This window comes from Lepidothrix coronata, unplaced genomic scaffold, assembly GCF_001604755.1.
Source record: "Lepidothrix coronata isolate B3197 unplaced genomic scaffold, Lepidothrix_coronata-1.0 Scaffold79, whole genome shotgun sequence".
Lineage (NCBI taxonomy): Eukaryota > Metazoa > Chordata > Aves > Passeriformes > Pipridae > Lepidothrix > Lepidothrix coronata.
In genome coordinates this window covers 1202412-1222652 of record NW_016690259.1, presented here as the reverse complement: position 1 = coordinate 1222652, position 20241 = coordinate 1202412, and the positions used below count along the sequence as shown (strand labels likewise).

Below are 20241 nucleotides of genomic sequence, written 5' to 3'. Positions count from 1 at the left end.
TGTCCCACAACTAGTTTGTGTTTTGGGGTTAGGTTGTTTGAGTTTTTCTTTTCTGATCCTATATAAGGTTCCATTTGCCACGCTACAGATTCCTGAATTATAGCCCAAGTATGCACTCCCCAAAGTTGGGTCTGTAATGAAAGAACTGACCAAACTCTAACCATGCTAATAGAAAAATCAGCCCTATATGAACTAATAAACCTCTATAATAAAAAGTCATGAATTGAATCTATTACACCGAGTCATTACATAAAAGAGAGACATTCCTCCACCCCCTTTTAATAAAAGAAAAATATACAAATTTAACTAGTGAAGCTGATCAAAAGATGCAATACCCTTGAAAAACGAATACTAATATCTCAATACTAAAATGGAGTGGGCAATATATTTCAACTTTGAAACCGCTTTGCAATTACACATTAATCCCCTCAGCCTGAACAGCAGGTCTATGAAGAAAGGATTGATCTCCTTTAATGATGAAACCCTGGCACTATGGTTTTATTTTTCACAACACGGTGCAGTTAAGAACCCCACTGTTATTATGAAAATTTCCTCAGCAAAGGAGCTCCATCACATTACCAGTGCACCAATTCATCATAACGTGCCTCGCTCCTGCTCATCAACAAGTCTGAGTGATGAAAAGATCCAATATTATCCTGACAGTACTTCATGCACATTCTCAATCACACATTATTACAGCATCCATATTAATTTTCACTGACACGCGTCCTAGGCCTGTTCAAATTAGGCAAACCAACGAGGGGGAGTTGATGAAATACCAGCATAGCCACAGCTCATTGCATTCCAATTTGCATGCAAATGGTTTATCAGGAAAATTCCATTCCCAGCAACCAGCAAGTGAAAAACAACCGTAATCTACACTTCAGGGCCACCATACAGAGCTTAATGAATCGCAAAGAGAGAAGGAAGTGACAGACCTATGAGAGGATCGATTTCCACTGGCAGCTGGTAAGCCTGGTCTTGTACAGCACCTTGATGAGCTGGAATTCAGGAAAGAAGATTTTAAAACTTTGCATTTTTTTAACGGTGAAGCCACATACATTTTACAAATCAAAGCTACGGCCTTTTTTTTTTTTAACTGTTCAAGATTCTTCTGCATCAATTGAATTAAAAAAAAAAAAATCCAGGTGCTTTCACGGGCTGCTTATTAAACATTTATTTTAGATTAGTGCTATTCTGAATGTATGCCATCAGCAGCAGCTCTGGTCCTGAGCCATAAGCTCTAGCAGATGCTTTACTGGCAACCTCTCCTGTCGCAACAAAACAAAATTAAGTGGTAAAGAGGACTGAAAACAAAATGTGACAACCATCTGCTGACTGTAGCAAATACTATTTTCCTCTTTACTTTTTAAAACACTGCTTTGAACAACTGAAGCACAAAGGACATTTTTTTTTAAAAGTCAGTTTATGATGCAGACAGGGAAATCTTGTAGTCATCCAGTATTTAAGGATTCATCCATCACCAAAACCCATTTTATTTGCGAGTTTGCATAGAAGTTAATACATTAATTCTGCCAACCTACATTTCATCTGGGCACTTGGCATACCAGTGAAATGTTTACGTACTGAATTCTCCTTCAGTGTTAGAAAGAAAGTAAGCCTTTTTTTTCCTCAGCTTCACTAAAAACAAACAAGCAACCCCTGTCCCCCCCCCAAAAATAACCCAGCCCACAATACATTCTTTGAAGAGAAATGGATAATAATGGCTGAATACTTAAACCTATGATTTTTCTATCTACCATCCATAGCTTAATATAAAAATTAGTATCAATAAAAGGATTTCTTAAATAAATGATTCATAAGTACATTCAAAGTTCTGCTGCAATAAAACACTAATACAGAGCAAAACACGAAATCTACGTGACAAAACTGAGCATCCTGCTGGGTACCAGTGCCATTAGATGTCAGCAAAGCCACCAAATTCACACACAAAGGCAGGAATGGGATTTTTAATTACACATTAGTGACAACTGGTCACTTGGCAACTTAACTTTTTTATCATGATGCCTCATTAGTAAAGACAATGCTTAGCCCACAGCAGGAGATATGGAGTAGTAATGATACCTGCTCTCTAATCCCAGCAGATCCCATTTCGGTATAAATTTGGAAGTCAACAATAGCGAAGGTTAGTCTCAGGAGTCCATACCCAGATATCTTAAGCACAATACTCCATCAACAGCCTGCAGCTGACAAGTGTGCTCTCAGAGAAGTGGGGTGAGGAGAATTTTTGTTGGGTTTTGGTTGATTGGCTTTTGTTTGTCTTGATCTAGGTTTTCTTGAATTCTTTGTAAAGGTAAGACAGGTGTAAAATGCCTCTAAATAAAAAAACAGTGACTCAAAAGCACAGCTTACTGTTCTCCCTGTCAGAGGTGAGGGAAAAACAAATATCTGAAAGTTTTGTTCAACTCAAACCAGTTGATTACCACAAATCAAAATCAGCTCCTACCACTTTAGAACCTTCTTTCTTTCCCATGACCGTTTTATGTCCACAAAGGCCATTTTTTTAAAAGCCTTGAATATTATATGCCTAAGGTCACACATCCAAGGTATGAGAGGATACTGTCATCCTCCTTTGAAAGAAATCTCAGGACTCCTGTAATTAGTTCTTGCTTACAACTTGTTATCTAGACAAGTCTCCCTTCTCCTCTTCCTTCCCACCTTTCTTTTTAAGCATTTCTTGGGTGGGTGAAATAATACATAGATGTTTCTATTTGGACAATGTTGAGAGGTAATTTGTAAGAATTAGGAAAAAGTGTGGGAGTCATCTGGCTTTTTTCAAACAGTAATCAAGGACCATAGGTCAAGATTTCTCAGTAGGAATCTCAGTGATGTAAGTATTTCTCTGGTGCAAACATCTTCTATTTAAGTTATTTGAGCAGAAGCTCTTTTTTCCCTTTCTTGAAAAGCCTTTGACCAAATTTACTGCATACCACTGAAATAAACTACCTTTCCCAGCTTGGGTCTAAGACTGTCATAGTCAGGGAAAAGAGGATGAATGTCTTTTAGATTGGAAAATATTAGAATTCAAAGCAGAACGACTAAATTCTCCAGTCCAAGACATTTTTAAAGGAAAATTAATTTCATTAGTTGCTATGCAAATGGCTCTGGTGTTTTCTTTTCATACTGACAAATACATAAACACTTAATAACTTTGGGATGTTTAAGGTACAGACTTCCCCATGCATTTTATTTATTAATTCTCATTGAGTGGCTCTAACATCAGGTTATGGTGTTTATAATCAACAAGAAAAAGACAGAAAAGATTTCAGACAAGTTCTACATGTTTTAAAACCGTCTTAGACATGATATGGTTCAGGCTTCCAACTGACTGAAAAACAGATTTAAGAGGAAGAGTGTGCCTTTGGCATGACCAAATAGTGATACACTCTTTTTTGTCTTCTTGCATGGTGCCTGAGGGCCTGGAAAGCAATATATTGTTGTTACAAAGCTTTTGTGTGCTACACATCTTACTACACAATAGCTCAGATTACCTTCTCAAGGAGAAACTAAGTCCACATGGGAAGAACAGTGCTGTGTCAAAGGACTGGACTTGCTCTTTCCACTTTAAACTTACAACAGTTCAGAAGCAAATCTTGGAAAGACAACGGAAGCACTGCTTTATGGCAGCGGTTTCTTAGGCTTCTGACTTTAATTTACTTACCAGGGAGATTATGCCACTTGTTTACAGCAAAGAGCCTGTTTGCAGTAACTGTGATCACGGCAGGGGTGGCCAGGCCAGGCTGGGTGTTGGCTGCCACGTGAGTGACAGGCGAGTTGGACGGGAACTTTAGGACCATGATAACGTCCTGTTGAGCTTGTTCTGTGAACATCAACGGGCTCTGCAGGAGGAGATACTGTTGAGTGCACACAACAAGGACCCAAATACACGGGAAAAGAAAACACAGGGAGGAGAAAAGACAGGACAAGAGAAGGAAGATTGGATTAAAACACACAAAATCAGAGAGCAGCTGCAGAGAAAAGCAAATGCAGTACTAGTGGACAGGCTTGTGGAAAAGACTATTTGAGGTAGAAAAACCTTTACACACACTATTAATCTGAGGGCCTTGCTGAACACAGAGTGTCTATATACAGACTTTGCTACAGATCACAGCAGATTAAACTAAAAGTTTTCAATCACCTATCTCTGCCAAAAGAATTCTCCTTCGTATCTGCAGAGATAGTATGTCAAGGAAAGCAAAGCCTAACTAGGAGGGAAACAAAAAAAAAAAGAAGTGAGCAAAAGGAATTCCTGCTCCCAGAGATTTTCTCAAGTTGCATTAAATTGGCAGACCGTAATTCTTTACAAGCCAGAGGAGAACACGAAAGCACATTAAAATAAACAGATACACACATACACTAGATGTATGTTCTGTATATATTTCTGGTGCACAAAAATAAGATTTATGAATGCAAAGTAGAAGACTTCACTGCCAATGTGTTTGAAAGGACAAACATAATTAAATGCAGTTGTAAAGAATATAAAGTGGATGTGATTACAGACGCTACCCTGTGTTGTTTCCAGAATGAATTCAGATTCTCATTTTCAACATAATTTTTTAAGGTTTTAGTTTTTTTAGTTTAGTAAGTTGAAAAGTTTAATAACTTTTTAACTAAGTTGTCTAAGAACATTGTAAATGTCAAAGCAAAATACTGAGGACCTTAGATCTGGATATCAAACATGAGGAGAAAAAGCAAAATGTTTATGACTGTGTGGTGCATCTAAAAAGAGAACCCCATTGAGATGTAGAGGTACGATCATCCTAGTCACCAATAGCCAGGTTGCTCAAATATTTGTAATTTTCTAATAAACAAATTAGAATACTAATGAAGTATCCTTGGCTGTTTTCCACCTGCAATATTTCATTACATATATGTGTATGTAAGTGCATACATTTAATGTATATTTATACAGAACCAATAAAAAAATTAAATACATTTGCATTTTTATTATCACTCCTTTTTAAAAAGTTATTAAGAGTACTTAGAAAAACATATTGCTCTATGAATTCCTATTTACAGTCTTTGCATAAAGGTGTAAATAAAAGCAACTAATAAGCTACCCAGACACCCTTCTGAGCAAGTGGCTAAAAGCCAATCAATATTATGAGTTAATCCTCCCTGGATGCTCATTCAATTAAAGGTGTCAGTAATGCCTCATCTGATGTGGCCTCAATTAAATCCAGCTATCTGATGGTTGAAAACACAAGGGGATACAGCAACAGCAGCAAAACCAGACAAATAGGCAGCCATCGTGTGACTGCTAATTACTACACCTGGTGTATATTATGGCTTGTGCACTTAACACAGCACGTGGTAGCTTCCAATCCGGCTGTATTCATGCATTCATGCACACACACACACGTGAAAACAAAACTCAGTAAATAACAGAGCTAGAAATAATTCAGAATTGTGACAGGAAAAATATCCTTGCTGTATTTCAGCTCCAGGAACTACTTTTAAACTACTTTTAAAACCACCTAATGTAGTGCTATTATAAAATCACGTATTAATACCCACAAAACCGGTCAAGAACTAAGGACTTTTTTTTTTGGGTGTACCTCAGCCCAAAAAACCACAGGAGTTAGAAACAGTTAACATCAGAGAATTTAACTTCTTATATTACGTACTAAATCTTTTATATTTCAGCATCATGAAAAACACTATGATAAAACCACACAAACTGCTTCCTAGTATCAAATTTATTCACATAACAATGGGTCTGACAAACACGTCAACAAGCAACTTCTCCAGTTCCTTCTCTTCCTGAAACAAATCCCTTTAAATTAGAGCAAGTGCCTAGTGCATGGCACCATGACAGATGGACACACACATGGCATGGAGCTGCACAATGGGAGTGTTTGGGCTCTCCAACATCCCTGTTAACAGAGCTCTTCAGAAAGAGAGAGCCCTGTGGGTTGCACACCCAAGGCACTGCAGGGCTCTGCGGGACTGGGACGCTCCGTGGGAGGTACAACGGGCCAGCAGACCACAAACCAGCACAATCATCTCTGTGCATCCCTTACAGGGGATCCCAGGGCAGGAGCATGACCACGGCACAGCTGCCCAAGCGTGGTATGTACTGGCTGCAGGAAGGGTGGTGGGGATGGGGGGACACTGAGCTGAGCAGGTCTCATGTACAACAAGTCACCCATTTGAGGAAGGCCAGTAGCTCAATTTGACAAGAAAGTTTAGATTTATCAGACTCCTACACCACAAGATTTGCAATCTACTTTGGAAACATGCCAGATTTTTGTGAAATTTTTTAAAACCTTCTCCAATGAGAAGGTTTAAGTTCATGTTTTAAAACCATGTTTCAGTTCAGTTATGTTTTAAAACTATTAACCTTAGTCTGCTTGAGTAAGACATATGTCCTACAGGACATACAAGAAGAAAATGTCTTTTTCTTATACTGCAGTGTAAAGTGTTCATCTTAACAATAAGGGAACATAACCTTTTGAAAACTCTGTGAATTAGCAGACCATTAGCTCCACTTGTCAGAATATCACTTAACATACTTAGTTCTGGATCTATGACAACACAAATGATATTTTAAACCCAAAGACTGCACACAACATGATATGAAAAGTAATCAGTAATAAAATAATAGTTTGTATAATAAAATTATATTCGACACAAGTAGAGGTAAAAGGGAAAGCATGTTAATGCTCACTGCCTGGATTTTATCACCCTAGCTTTACTGCAAAACACATTTAGTCACATTCTTTGCTATGTAAGTTTCAGCTCATGAATTCCTAGTAATCCTGGGTTTAGGGGAAAACCTATGCCTGGGGGAAAAGACAAGGAAGTTCCACCTCCTAAATCCATGCTTCTTGGGGAATCTGCCAAAGATTAACTAAATTGTCTCCATGATGACTGGCTCTCACCTGTACAGGTATGGTATTAACAAAAATCAACTGATGAAGTGTTCTTAGATTACACTGACAAAAAAAAGTCTGTACTAGAAATCAATGCAATCCTTTCAGCAATAAATAAAAAAAAAAGAGTTAAGCACTGCATACACTCCTACCAAATCATAACTCATCTGCTGTTTTTAATAACATAATTCCACGACCACATAAAAGCAAAGTGAAGTGGCCAGTTCTGCAACTTTAAGACAGCAAAGGAAGTGAGCACAACAGCAGGTCACAAAGGGTTAACGTGGTACTTACCACCTGCATGGCAGAGCTTCTTGGAGGATGTGGTTCTATGAGCAGTTGGGAAGGGGTCTGTCCAAAACTTCGTATTTGAGCTTCAACAGCCTGGAAAAGGCACAGGCAGGTTTGCATGTTAAGAGGTGCTAATTACAGGCAATAGAACCATAACTGTCACCTGAAAATGTCATTCCACACTTCTGGCTTGTTTCATGTTGAAAATCAAGCCCGTGTGTTCACTGTGGGGCTAAGTGCTTGGCACTGGTACTAAGAATGAGGTAATCACTTTAGTACTGTGGATGCTATTTCCATGAGAAACTCTGCAAAACCTCATCCTGCTCAATGATATTAAACAGAAACAAGCTATTATAATCAGAAACCCTCTTTATTGGCTCCATTTTTCCTTTCTAACACTGGCTTATGCTGTTTGTATCATAACTCAAAAGCAAAAGTTAAATTTTAAAAAGTTTCTGTAGGTATTAAGAATGTTCTACTTTCCTTCTATTTAAACTCTACTGCTTAGCTTCACAGCAATGCTGTGCTTTTTTCTTACTTTGAGGTTTATTCCAAAAGAGCAAACAACATTAGGATGCATTAAACTAACAACTAATATTAAATGCAGCTAAAGGAGAATGTGAAGGTATGAGAGGTTTTTTAAAGTTTCTCTGTATCTTCAGCAACATGCTTTAGCACTTTCTTCATAGGCAATACATGAAAATATCATCCCATGCTTAGTGATTTCTTAAAAATAATTATTCTGAAATGTGTGAACTTCTACCTCCTGCCTAGGCATGTCCAACTAGTTTTCCATGTTGCCACCTCTTGGCCTACTGGCTTAAAGGTAACAATATTAAGCAGCCAAAATTCAACAAGTTATTCCTTGTCAGGCTGGCCCCTGCACTATTCACAGAAACAGGCTGATATTACACAAAATCTTAAATCCTTCATCTCAGTTTACATCCCTTTCATGGTGAGCTGAACTACCTTGCATTTGCTGTGGGATAACAGACTGAACATGGGCCCAGACTTCAGTTTCTCTGTTGCACGGAGCACTGAGCTCTACATTCCCAAAAGCATCCAGTGATGTTGAGTACCTAAGGTGAGGCATTACTAGGTTCTCTTTTCAAAAGAAGTCCTGAAAATCAGGCTCTTCAAAGAAGTGTTTTAAATGGGATGCTTGAATGCTAAACCACCAAACCACTAGCTACTTTTATAGCTATATGAATACCATCATACCAACACTTTTATTTCCTGTTCTACTTTAGCCACTCATTAAAATTTCTGAGACAATGGGATAACACTTATGCTGATCTTATTGTTGCAAACAACTATTTTTAGATAATAATAAAGACCATTACTAGGACACACGGTGTTCTCCTGTTACAGATATAACAAAGCCAAAAGTAGAATGCACCTGAGGCCTTAAAATAATCATCCTCTGATAGGAAACATGCCATCCAAAACACTTGATCTTAATACATTTGGCAGGGCTTTTGAAACTTCTGAACTCACCAGAGCAGGAGTTGAAATCACTCTAGAACAGATTCTAACACTCCTGCCCACTCTGGGAAGCGCCATAATCTTCAAAGAACTGATGAATAAGTAAGTTTATCAAAAAGCTGGCTGAAATCTGCCATACACACACTGTGATTCCATGAGTACGTTTTGAGGAACAGCAATATCAGTTCATAAAACACTAAAGCTCACTAAGACCATACAAGACTCCTTCCTGCTGATGAGACATGCTACATTAAAATTCAAATCTGGGGTTTTGTGACTCGAGATATCAAGGGAATTACAAAGGCTTTGAGGTCTCTTAAGACATGAGGCATTAATAAAGCAACAGCATAATGGTCAGCAGCTCTACCCCTTCCATAAAAGCCGTTAGCTTCAAAACATCCAGATTTTAAAAAGATATGCCTACATTTACTTGCAGATTAAGAGGCATATTTTTATTTGCAAATGGGAATTCTGCATTGCATTGAGGGTAGCACCAGAAGAATACAGGGGGATCAGAAACCAGACTGTCCTTGATGTCAGTTATTCTATGCTTGTCAAAATATTTAGGGCAAATCTACAGTCCATAGGATCTACTATTTATTTCCGATTAAATATATAACTAATAAGTTATTCAAAATTAATAAAATGTTCTTGAAGCACAACTCCCATGCATTTCTTTTAGAGATGAAAATAGAAGAAAGTGAGGAAATAATAAGCTTCAGATTTGTTAACTTCCTTGTATATTGACTTATGATCAATACAGAAACTTTCATTCCCAAATGCCCACGTTCAGCATTTAAAGGGAATCAGAATTTTTTTCTTAATCATGGAATCTGGTATGTCCTTTAATTCCCAACGCTACCACTTGAAATTAGAGACTCTTACATAATGCCAGTACTAAGTAAGGGAAAATGAAACACAAGATATCACAAATTGATGCCGAGTATTTCAAATTTCCAATACATTCATCATAACAAGAGCCAAAATTGATGTAAAACGAAAAATCAGATGTTATAATTCCTTTAAACCAATGGAAGATCAACAGTCAGAATGCTGTTTTCCACAGTCCAGATCTCAGAGGAACTCACTACCTTCCAGCAATGTAAAAACTGGAAGAGACACAGTTATGATTCCACTCCTTACTCTCACACACGATGCTCATCACAATCACGCTCCTAGACCACCCAACAGCAGCAGGAGAACAGCTATTTGTCTCCCACCCATTCTCAGTGCAGAAGAGAATCTCTCTGGGATATTACAAAGAAGTATAAAATATGCTACTCAACCCACCAGTCGATAGTCACTGCCTGTTTTCACAGCGTTCTGTCAGACTTGGTGAAAATTCTGGCCAATGGGACAATGACTTTGCCAAAACCTGTCCCAGAGGATCACAAATTCTCTGTTTTCAGTCTTAACAGTCAGTTTCTACATCCCTGTTCATGATCTAGCTTGAGTTTGTGATATACAGTTCCGGCACAAACAAGTCTTTTAGACTCATTAGGTTCCATCTGGTCCTTCCAAAAAAATACAAGCGTCTACAGTTCCAGGACTGCAGTAGTCCCCTGACACTATCTTTCCCTTTTAGCCAAGAGAACCGGGGAAAATCCACAATCACATCATGTCATACTACAGGTAACAAGGTTTCATAAAACATCCAAACTGCACATAGAGTATAAAAGCAAAGATACTGGCATCTGTACGTCGTCTTTACTAGTGTCTTCAAGAGATCCAAAAGAAATCTGAACAACTCTTGAGTAAAGGCAACACCACTTGGACAAATATGTCTAGACATAGTGGCTAGACTTCAGAAAAAAAATCTCCTGCATTCCTTCTAATTACCAAGAAAAAAATGTAAAGGTTTCTTTATTTAACTTCCACATTTCGTAATAATGACTAAGAGAGTGTATTAGCAACCCCAAATGATTCCCTTCTTTTCCTAGATTGTATTTGAAGTCAACCCAGATGTCGACTCGAGGTTCTGATGTCTCAGTCAGAAGGATCACATACGGAAAGATGACCTTCCTCTGTCAGCAGAAATGTGACGGTGCAGCTACAATCAATCCCCGCTCTCTCAATTTACATAATATTAGAAAGAACCACCAGATGTCAATCAGACTTTTGTTCAACCTGTCAAAGAAAATCAGGCAGGAGCAAGGAATCTTTTCCTCAGAGTTATAATTAATATCTCCTTTGAAGAAAGCAACCTACTACTTACCTGAGAATATACAGTAAAATGACCAACAGTCAAAAAGTCATCCACTTGCTTTCTAATGAATTATAGCTCAGCTTCTAACTGAGTTTTCAGTATTACTAAGAGACAGACAGTTGCTTCTAGCAGCAAAGGAAGGGCCTGTGATCTCACCCTGCTGAATCCCTCTGGAGCATACAACCATTTAGATGACTGTAGGTAGAAATATTTGGGAAATTTCACTAGTTTCACATCTATTAAAAGCACTACCTTTGTTTGAAAGATACCTTTAGCTCTACAAACTCTTATTGCTGAAAGCATGCTGCACACCACAAACTAAAAGATAGTATCGTTCAACATTTTGTTTCATTGCTTCTCAAATATCTCAGTAAAACTGCCTTCTTCCTATTAATCCTCTACAAAAACAAAACTTTGGTAAGGCCAGAATTGTTCCAGATGCTACAACAAGAAGTAATAAAATGAAACAAGGTAAGCAACCCTTTACAATAATCCACACAGTATGCATCTCAAACCACATACTTACATAACACAGTGTTTTGAATGTTAATTAATTTAGAACCATGAAAGCTATAAGCAAATTTCACAAGTTAACATTTATCTGGTTACCACAATAACCTGTTCCTTAAAAAGTCTCCTAGTTCATCTGCTCTTTTCTTGGGGGGTAGGAAGGGGAGAAGGGGAATATGGAAATAAATTAAGAGAGGAAGAGTAAAAAACTTGAAAACTTGGCTTAGTTATAATGTAGCTTCTGGCCACTGTTTAGTACGGATATTTTCAGTCTCTGAACTTACCCTCTAATCTAACTGTGAAGAAAGTTAATTCAACAGTATGCAGTACCCACCAAATACGGCTGTAAATTTTTTGGGAAGGAGGGTGATGGGGAGGTTGAACATATGGATGCAGTTAAGGTAAAAACAGATGTTTGTTACTTTTCTTTGCAGCAACACTCAGAAACTAAGTCAAAATTGCTTTTTTTTCATGTTTATGTCTGAAAGAACTATAAAATTAAATATGAGGGAGGGCGGGTGGAGGGGGAACTGCAGTGAGTGTCACAGAGAAAGAATGAAACGGTCTCCAGTTTTGAATTCAAATACTGAAATGAAGGCCCATAATAGTTAAAAGGCAAGACATACACCATTTAACTCCAGATTTAAAGACCTTTAAAGGGACTAGCTCAGAGTTGCTTTCATCATGCCTCCTCAGACACAAAACATCGAACTGCCTGAAGAGTCCAAGGGCACAGCACACACATGTTAAAATGCACGCCTGGGTCTGAGGGCATGACAAGCTACAACCTTACTACTCCCTACAAAGAGGCTGCTTTCAGTGCCCTTGCAGATCTACACCTAAGTATTCCCAGTTACTTCTCAAATCTCTAAGACTTAATTGCCAAACATTTGAAAACCCAGGTGAAATAACATCATGCATTGTAATACATATTATTTCAGCACACGTGTCACGGACAGAAAACGTTTTGGGTTCATCCTCCATCCTTCTACCCAGTATTTATGTCCAGAAAATAACAGCCCTTGCAAAAATAATTACTTTGGCTCTCTGCCGCTCCTACCTCACTTTTCAATATTCAAAAAGGTTTACACACATGTTCCTTAGTGAGTTCTATTGGCTTGAGCGATATGCAATAATGATTACTTGCTTTCCCTTTCCTTCCACCCAGATGTTGCTTCACAGCATCAGAGAACACAGACTATTTGACAGGTTTCCCCTCAGACAGTGAAGCTGAATGGCTTAGAGGCCAACCGACGAGCTCCTTTCCCCACGGGACAGTGATTAAAATCAAGCTCTGCTAACAAGTGATCAGAAAACCTCCTCTGACCAGAGAGCCACTTATGCTCCTACAGGAAGATTCTTAGTTAAATCCCTCACAGACTGCGGAAACACGGGTAACACTGGCCAGAGAACAAGCACGGTTCATAACAACTAGAAAAAACTGCTGAAAAGACGCAGAAGACTATAAAGAGAAGCTCTTTGTAGCACCATCTCCCTCGTTTCCTAACAGTCCCCATTAGATCAAGAATGTGAAAAATGGGCAAAATGCTTTTCTGACACAGGCAATGTATATGCTGGCTGACTGTACACCTGCCCCGGGGACATTGCACTACACTTGACCCAAGGAAAAAATACAGCGCTCAAATGTTTGTATCATAAATTCACACACTCCCATTCGCTGTTTTGAAAATAAAATGAGCAGTCTACTTTCTGCATGCCAAACCAGAAAATTGTTTCTCTTGTTTTGACTTCACAAATCAAACCTTTTGAATTGAACCACTTCAAATTTGTGTTTTCTCATTGCACTACTCACTTAACATACTGATTTAAGAAAACTGTCTTTATTAGCTTTGAATTCTTACAAATGGCAGAGAAGGGAATGGAGCAAGGACAGAAAAAAGGCTAAAGAAAAGATGTTGCAAGATCAAGAGTTATATACTGTTCTCTAGGTACCATTAAATCCAACTGCAAAATGTTTGTGATATACCCTCTGTTAACCAAGCAGGGTGTAGAAGGTGCCTGTTACTGCCCACTAATGCAGGTTCTACTTCAACCCAAGCACCACAGGTTTATGGCTTCAGAGCTGAAGCGTGGGCAGAAATACTGTCAACAGCCCACAGAGGGGGGCATTATTAGAGTACATGAGAGAGTTGCTATGAAGCAAAAAGTGCACAACCTTTGCCTGCTGTGGTGCATGAGGGATGTATGTAACAAAACTGAGCGTGCCTCATTACACAAGAAAACAACAGATACACGTAGAAATTAAAGCCATCAAATTTAAACTAAGCATAGAGGTTTTTCTCCGTTCTTTTTAGCTTCCTTGCAGGAAACACATCTGCTGTATAATATTTTTCTTTTCTTCTTCCCACTCTCCAGTTTCACTTCCTTATGCCTGCTCAAAATACCAGAGTTGTCTGGAGATTGATTACGAAGTCTAACCAGTTGTTATTTATAAAATCCAAACTACTGCAGATACCTGGAGGGGGAGGGGTTACCCTATGCAGGATTACCTTTTTTCTCAAAGCTATTTGAGATTCAATATATGAATAATACATCATTCCATTTGCATCAGAAAAGTGTAGAAAGGAGCACAGCATAGGATGCCTTCCACCACATCTTTAAAAACAAAACCCCTAACCCAGCTCGTAAACTAAACTAAGAAATTTTCTGCGAGAATAAAGAAAAATGAAGTCTTTTTGTCCAGACAAATCAGTATGACAATTACATGGCAATCAAAGTAAAACAGGAAGTAATCACAGTTTGTGAGAGTACAAATAGAATCCCCTCGGGGCCGTGCAAGTTGTTCCAATCTGAATATATACATTCCAGGCATATTAAACAGAGGCACAGCACGGCCTGGCTGCAATCTCCAGCTCACGCAGCTGTCCGTCTACTGCGGCGTAATCCCAGCTGCCAATCTGAAAGAAACCAGTTAGTCAGAGCAGACACAACCAACAGAAACAAATGTCACTCAATAATGTTCAGAGGCACTGGGTTCATGGATAATTTCAAACAGTATCTCTGTCTGGAGCACTGATGTGCTCATTCAAAACACCTAAATCTTTGGCTACTGGAAAGAAGCAGATAAAAACCACTAGAACTACAAAAACAGGTCTGGTAGTACTTCAAAGAGACTGACAAAATAAAAAGGGAAAAGAGTTTAAAAAGAGAGTTGAGATGAATTTAAAGACCTGCAAGTAAAACTCTATTCAGTACAAGCAAAATCCTAAGCAGCTCTGGGACTGGTTTTTTAAAATATAACCATTTCTGTTATTGTTTCAATCTTCAAATTGTTTCAATCTCTTTTTGCCGTGGCAGATGAAGATTTCAAGAAAGCAACTCACTGCTTCATTTAAATTCAATAATTATCACAGAGAAAACAGTGGTATTGCCACGTGCAATACCCTCAAACTTCATCAATTTCTAGTATTATTCATTTACTCTTCTAAATAGCTAAATATAGTCTCTAAAACTTGCTACCTTCTCACAGTCTACTTGCTACTTAGCTGATCCCAAATATTCTGATATAAAACTTTCTTCTCTGGAAAAAAGCAATCCAATCCAATCCAATCTGTTAGCATTCCACAGAATTTCTTAAACTTTGATGCCATCTCTATTTATTAAATAAAAAAGTTTAATTAAAATAAAACATTTCAATCTGAAGGAGGTTAATACACTGATGTAAAAATCCAAAAATTAATGGTCTTTAAACTCTTATGTGATCATCTTTCAGAATGTGTAACAATTGTGAAAAAGAAACAAATAATTAATTTTGCTAAGCTATGCAATACATTTATTTAAACTCTCATAACCACTACATGCAAGACCAAGCTTGCTGTTTCCAAACTACGGGGAAAATACTCTCTCAGAGCCTTCTACTGCAATGAATGAACTTTTTGTTATTATTTAATAGTATGTAACATTTAACTGAGACTTGATTTTTAGACACTGCTTGAGGAAAAGCACCTTCGTCGACCACAAGCTTTCTCACTCAAGCAGCAGCCATTGATCAAACATAACTAATAACTAAAATAATAAAGTGTGGTAAGTAAATACCACACACATCTACAGACACAGTGGGAACACTGACGAGCTAGATACCCTAGGCTGCAACAAGCAAATAGAATGAAAACATTGCAAACAAAATTTTTTAGTTTCCCAATTACTGTGAAAGTCAATTGTTTGGACAGCATAAAGAACCTGCAAATAATCAAAGCATGCTGATGACACAAAGAAATTTTTGTAGCCTATTCACTTCCATGTTTCATTCAAGCTAAATGACTTAGTATATGATAACTGTAGCTATCAGACAGAAGTATACCTCATCCTTTCCACATATGGAAGAGGAAAAGAAGTTTAAAAATAGAAATAATTTCTATTTAAAAAGTTATTTTTTGAAGGATTATGAACATGGCTTTTATCCATACCTTGTTTACCTTGTGATTACTCTCTCTTATTTAATGCTGGCCAACAAATATGTCAGTTATCTAAGACTGACCAGCCAGGCACAAATGAAAATGTAACGAGCCCAGGGGGTCTCAAGACCTCTCTGGCTCTGATAGATCCACAAGACAGGTCAAGCAAGAAGAGGTGAGGGAACTGACTGCGCTGAAAATTTCTATCTTTGAATTTCAATCAGAGGCTGAGGAAAAAAGCACCCTGTGCTGAAGAACTAATTCACATTAGTTACCTGCTTTCAAAAAGCTTTAATACGTCCAGCCAAAGCATCTCAGTCCTATTTTAATTAACTCTAAACTATCCTTTACCTGCTGGATAGAGAAGCAGAAGCAGCAGGTAAAATTAGAATCTATTCTATAATGAAGGATAAAAGAGAATAACATATTTTTCTGGATCAGAACCTAGCCAGTACTTTCCATGTCTGTTCCTAAGCACTGTAGTAAATATTTAAGTTGAGACAAAGGGCAATAAATGCCCATTTGTCATGTCAGACTCTGGGCTGAATGGAATCAAAGAAGCACCACACCTCCCAGATATCACAGTAAACACTTGCTTATGCTCATTTTGCCTGTTCACTCCAACACCACAAGCAGGTCCCAGCCAGAGCCGAGGTGTGAGGACTAATAGGTAAATGACACTGAGTGGTGGCAGGAATGGTGCTCCTGTTATTTTAATGCCCTTTTCACTAGAAGTAAGTACTTCCTTTCATGGGAGAGTCCTGATGCCCAGACAAGCTGATTTCCATGAGCAGTGCTACCTGCCCACATGGGAGGCCCTGCCTGTGTTACGCACTCTTGCTCTGGGTGCCTTCCCTGGAAAAGACCAGGACCAAGCATGAGTTTGGTTGCATTGCCAAGTCCACCTCTCCTTAGCCATGAATTATGCTTCCTTTAAAAACAGCTTTCTTAATTCTGGTTATGTATAAATTGTATTTTAGAATAGATTTGCAATTAAAACAAGACCAACGTTAAACATTTATTTGTTTTTTTTCACACTGTTCCTGTGCTGTACAACATCAAGGGTGCATCTGTGCAACACACTTCTGGCCAGAGATGATTCAAAGGTTGTTTCTACAATACTCTGAATTTTGCCTGCATGAATTCGTTACTTACTGAATTCAGCACATCTAAATTTACTGCTCTGTGACAGTATTTTATAACCATTTTATTCTACATTTTAAAACTCACCACAGCCACAAAGACTGTTGCCCATCTTGCTAAAACCAGATTGATCATTTTCCCAACTATTTAGTAAATGTTAACTATGCTATAAATACAAATTGTGTTTATACACTGTGAAAGATTCACTGTTGTCAGGGTTTTCCAGCTGAGTTAGAGCTGAAATATGCTATTAACTCCCACCATGAACACAGCTAAAAGAGAGGCCAAAATGCTTTCTCTGGGATAAGATATCAGATCTGCTACTGCTGTCATGAAACTGGGGTCATGTAAACTAAACATCCTTGTAACTTCTTTTGGAAAGCACAGAAGTCTCTCAAACTGTAAATATTTAAAAATAAAATAAGACTAATAAGAGATAGGTCCAAGATGCACAAAACTTACCCAAAGATATTAATCTTGAGCAACATTTAAAAGCTATTATCCATAAAATAATTTATCCCATATGCCTTTAAGTTGAAAATAAAAGAATTATTTCCTCTCTGTATATAATCAGAAGTGGCACATTCAAATAACATACCAAATGCTACGTCCACGCTGATTCTTCACAATTTTTGAAACTCCTCAGTTCATATGGAAATAAAATATCATCAAGAGAAAGAAAGGTGCCGAGAGAATGGAGAAAGCTGTGCTTCCTAATGTTAAACAGACTACCTTCGTGGAACAAAAAGGCACCTTCTCTTCAAAGGAAGAAGTATAAAACAACAGAACCATTTAAGGCTAAAAGCAAATCGCCTGATGGGGGTTATTAATTGCATGGGACTTATACTTGTGTTTTCTGAGCTATTATTGCTAATTTAAAAATCATTAGTCTCCCGTAATTGCTGACTTCAAAGTCATATCAGATGCTATTTTAATTTTTTTTTTTTAAATATGGTTAGGTGCTTTTTGATAAGCATGGTAGAAAATTCAGAATGCTTCCTGAGGTGCAGGGGTCCCTGGATAAACCAACGATGCATTCTCCAGGTAATATTTTGTCTTCCCAGTATTAACTTCATCTCTTTTCTTTGCTCTTATCCAGTGTTTACACTAACTACACAGGAGTATCAGTGGAAAAATGGACTTCTAATTAGTAACAGTGAATCTGAGTGCAGCCCAGATTCACAAACATCCTTTGTGAATCTAAGCCAGAGACAAGAGAAATTTCTATTCTTCTGATCGAGACTCTGATGAAATACCCACAAATCAGTCCAAGATGCAAACTATTTTCTACAGATTGTGCTTCAGCTCTTAATCAGTTGCTTGTCCAAATGACTTACATGTAATTCTGCTTTTTTTTTTTTTCTCCATTCTTGGATAGCTATGGCAAAAAGAGAGCAGAATTTGTGATAAGAAGGTGCTGTGAATTCTCTCCAGAACAGCAGGATGACATTTATCTGTGCTACATGACTCCTCCTTGCCTCTTCTATAGGCATCCAAAAAGAGCCCTTCCATGGCACATCTTGCGTTGGGAGTTCCACAGATCAAAATATGGTGCTCAAGAGCAAGTCAACAGAAGGCAGAGATACAGAACACCTCTGCTGGCAAATACAGTATTTTCCACTGGAAAGATGGTTACTGCTTGTCAACTGAACAGCAGCTTCCCTCTGCAGCTGTAACCTCCTTCAGTAAGACACTCAAGTACAAGGATCAGAGTCAATGACAATGCTACTAAAATGGTTCGAGGGAAAAAGAGGAGGATGAAGGAATGGTCTCTGCAGGGATGAGTAGTGCCAGCAGAGACACTGAATCTCTTGCCTTGCTTCTCCTGGCTGCAGCTCCCTTCCCCCACTGGCTGCGACTCAAACCCTTCTCTCTTGATCTACTCCCCCCCCCAAGATTTGCCTTTGAATTATGCAAGCTTTGCACTCCCCAGGGTTTATCTGCCAAAAGGTAGCATGTGTCCCACGGTTTGCATTTTAGTTTAAGATTTTCTATTATGGCAGTCAGATCCTTTCAAAATACTTTACTTCCTTTATTCCCATAGGCAGAAAGAACGGCAGGAAAAAATTGTTCACAGAAGTATAAGAGGAGGTAAAAGTTCTACATTTTCAGTTTAAAAAAAAAAAAAAGAAAGGTGGAATATGGTTTTAATCAAGTAGTTTTCCTTCCTAGACGAGTACTTCCTTCTTGTAATATATATAACCTGACTGCCTATAAAAATAAAGGTGCCAGTTGGAGCCATTTAGGAGACCTAAGGAAATTCTGCATTAACCTACACTCCTCCAGTCCTCAGTTCCTTCCACTATTGTTCTGTGTGTGGCCTCTCTGATAAGTCAGGTCACCAGTATCCATACAAATATCTGCAAGATACTTCAGAAACACATGCATCATAGCCTTCTCATTACTGATGTGGCCCAGGCTTAGCATTGACTATGTGGGGAAATAGCCGTGGTTTAAGCACGTGCTATTATTTCCACACGATACCTAAAAGCATCAAGAACTTGCAGCCCTCAGAGCATACAGAGGCTTCTCCTTGGCTTAGGTTTGCAAATAAAAATACATTTTCTGCTACAACTCCTGAGATTTAAAGACCCAAACCTCGAATCTTATTGAGAGCAAAAAGCCAAAAACATCCTTTTTGAAACGAAGGAATCCAGAGTAAAATTTCCAGTTTAATACTTGACTAATAAACAGGTACTAAATCTGAGGTGTCGTGCCTGCCTAAAAATACTGCTAATTTCCCAGATCAGAAATTCATTTGGCCTCTAACCAGGAATCTGGTGGAGAAAAGACAAAATATTTTCTGGCAAGCTGCCTGAAGGAGAAAAATAAATGCTGATTGAAGCTGCTTGGCAGTACAGAACGTTAGCACGGGTCCTCAGGGAGATGGATTAGCAAGCAGGAAGAAGGTGATGCTGTCAAAGGTGCATGATAAATTCATTTAGCACGTAGATATAGAATGATTATGCACATAGATATACACACAAACAGATTTTTCATTACTTTCATCTCTACCCATAAGTAAAAGCAGAATAAGTCACCATTGGTGATGATAGCCATTAAATCTCTGCACTGTCAATATCCCATCAGAGCTGATCATACTCAAATCTCAAGCTGCATATACACACTTACATAATAAGAAATACACCTTAAAAAATACATGCAAACAGCAAGGGATACCTAACAGGAATCCTTCAACTGTTTTAATGACCTGCTCAAAAATGCTAAATAAAAGTATTCCATTGGACCAATCTTCAAGCAACTCAGAACAAAAGTGCTATAAGACATCATTCAC

At 38.2% G+C, this 20241-nt stretch overlaps 1 protein-coding gene across 3 annotated transcripts in view; it reads right to left on the bottom strand.

The window, feature by feature from the left end:
• Positions 1–20241, bottom strand: part of LRBA (LPS responsive beige-like anchor protein) — a 410805-nt gene that overhangs the window by 39057 nt on the left and 351507 nt on the right. For 2 of the 3 annotated variants that reach the window (XM_017820154.1, XM_017820155.1), the window contains exons 48-50: positions 7191–7280; positions 3683–3875; positions 939–1001 (exon numbers count right to left, since the gene is read on the bottom strand). In XM_017820154.1, the coding sequence (XP_017675643.1) occupies positions 939–1001; positions 3683–3875; positions 7191–7280 (346 nt within the window). The remainder of the gene's footprint in view (positions 1–938; positions 1002–3682; positions 3876–7190; positions 7281–20241) is intronic. The other variant, XM_017820156.1, reaches the window with a different exon arrangement.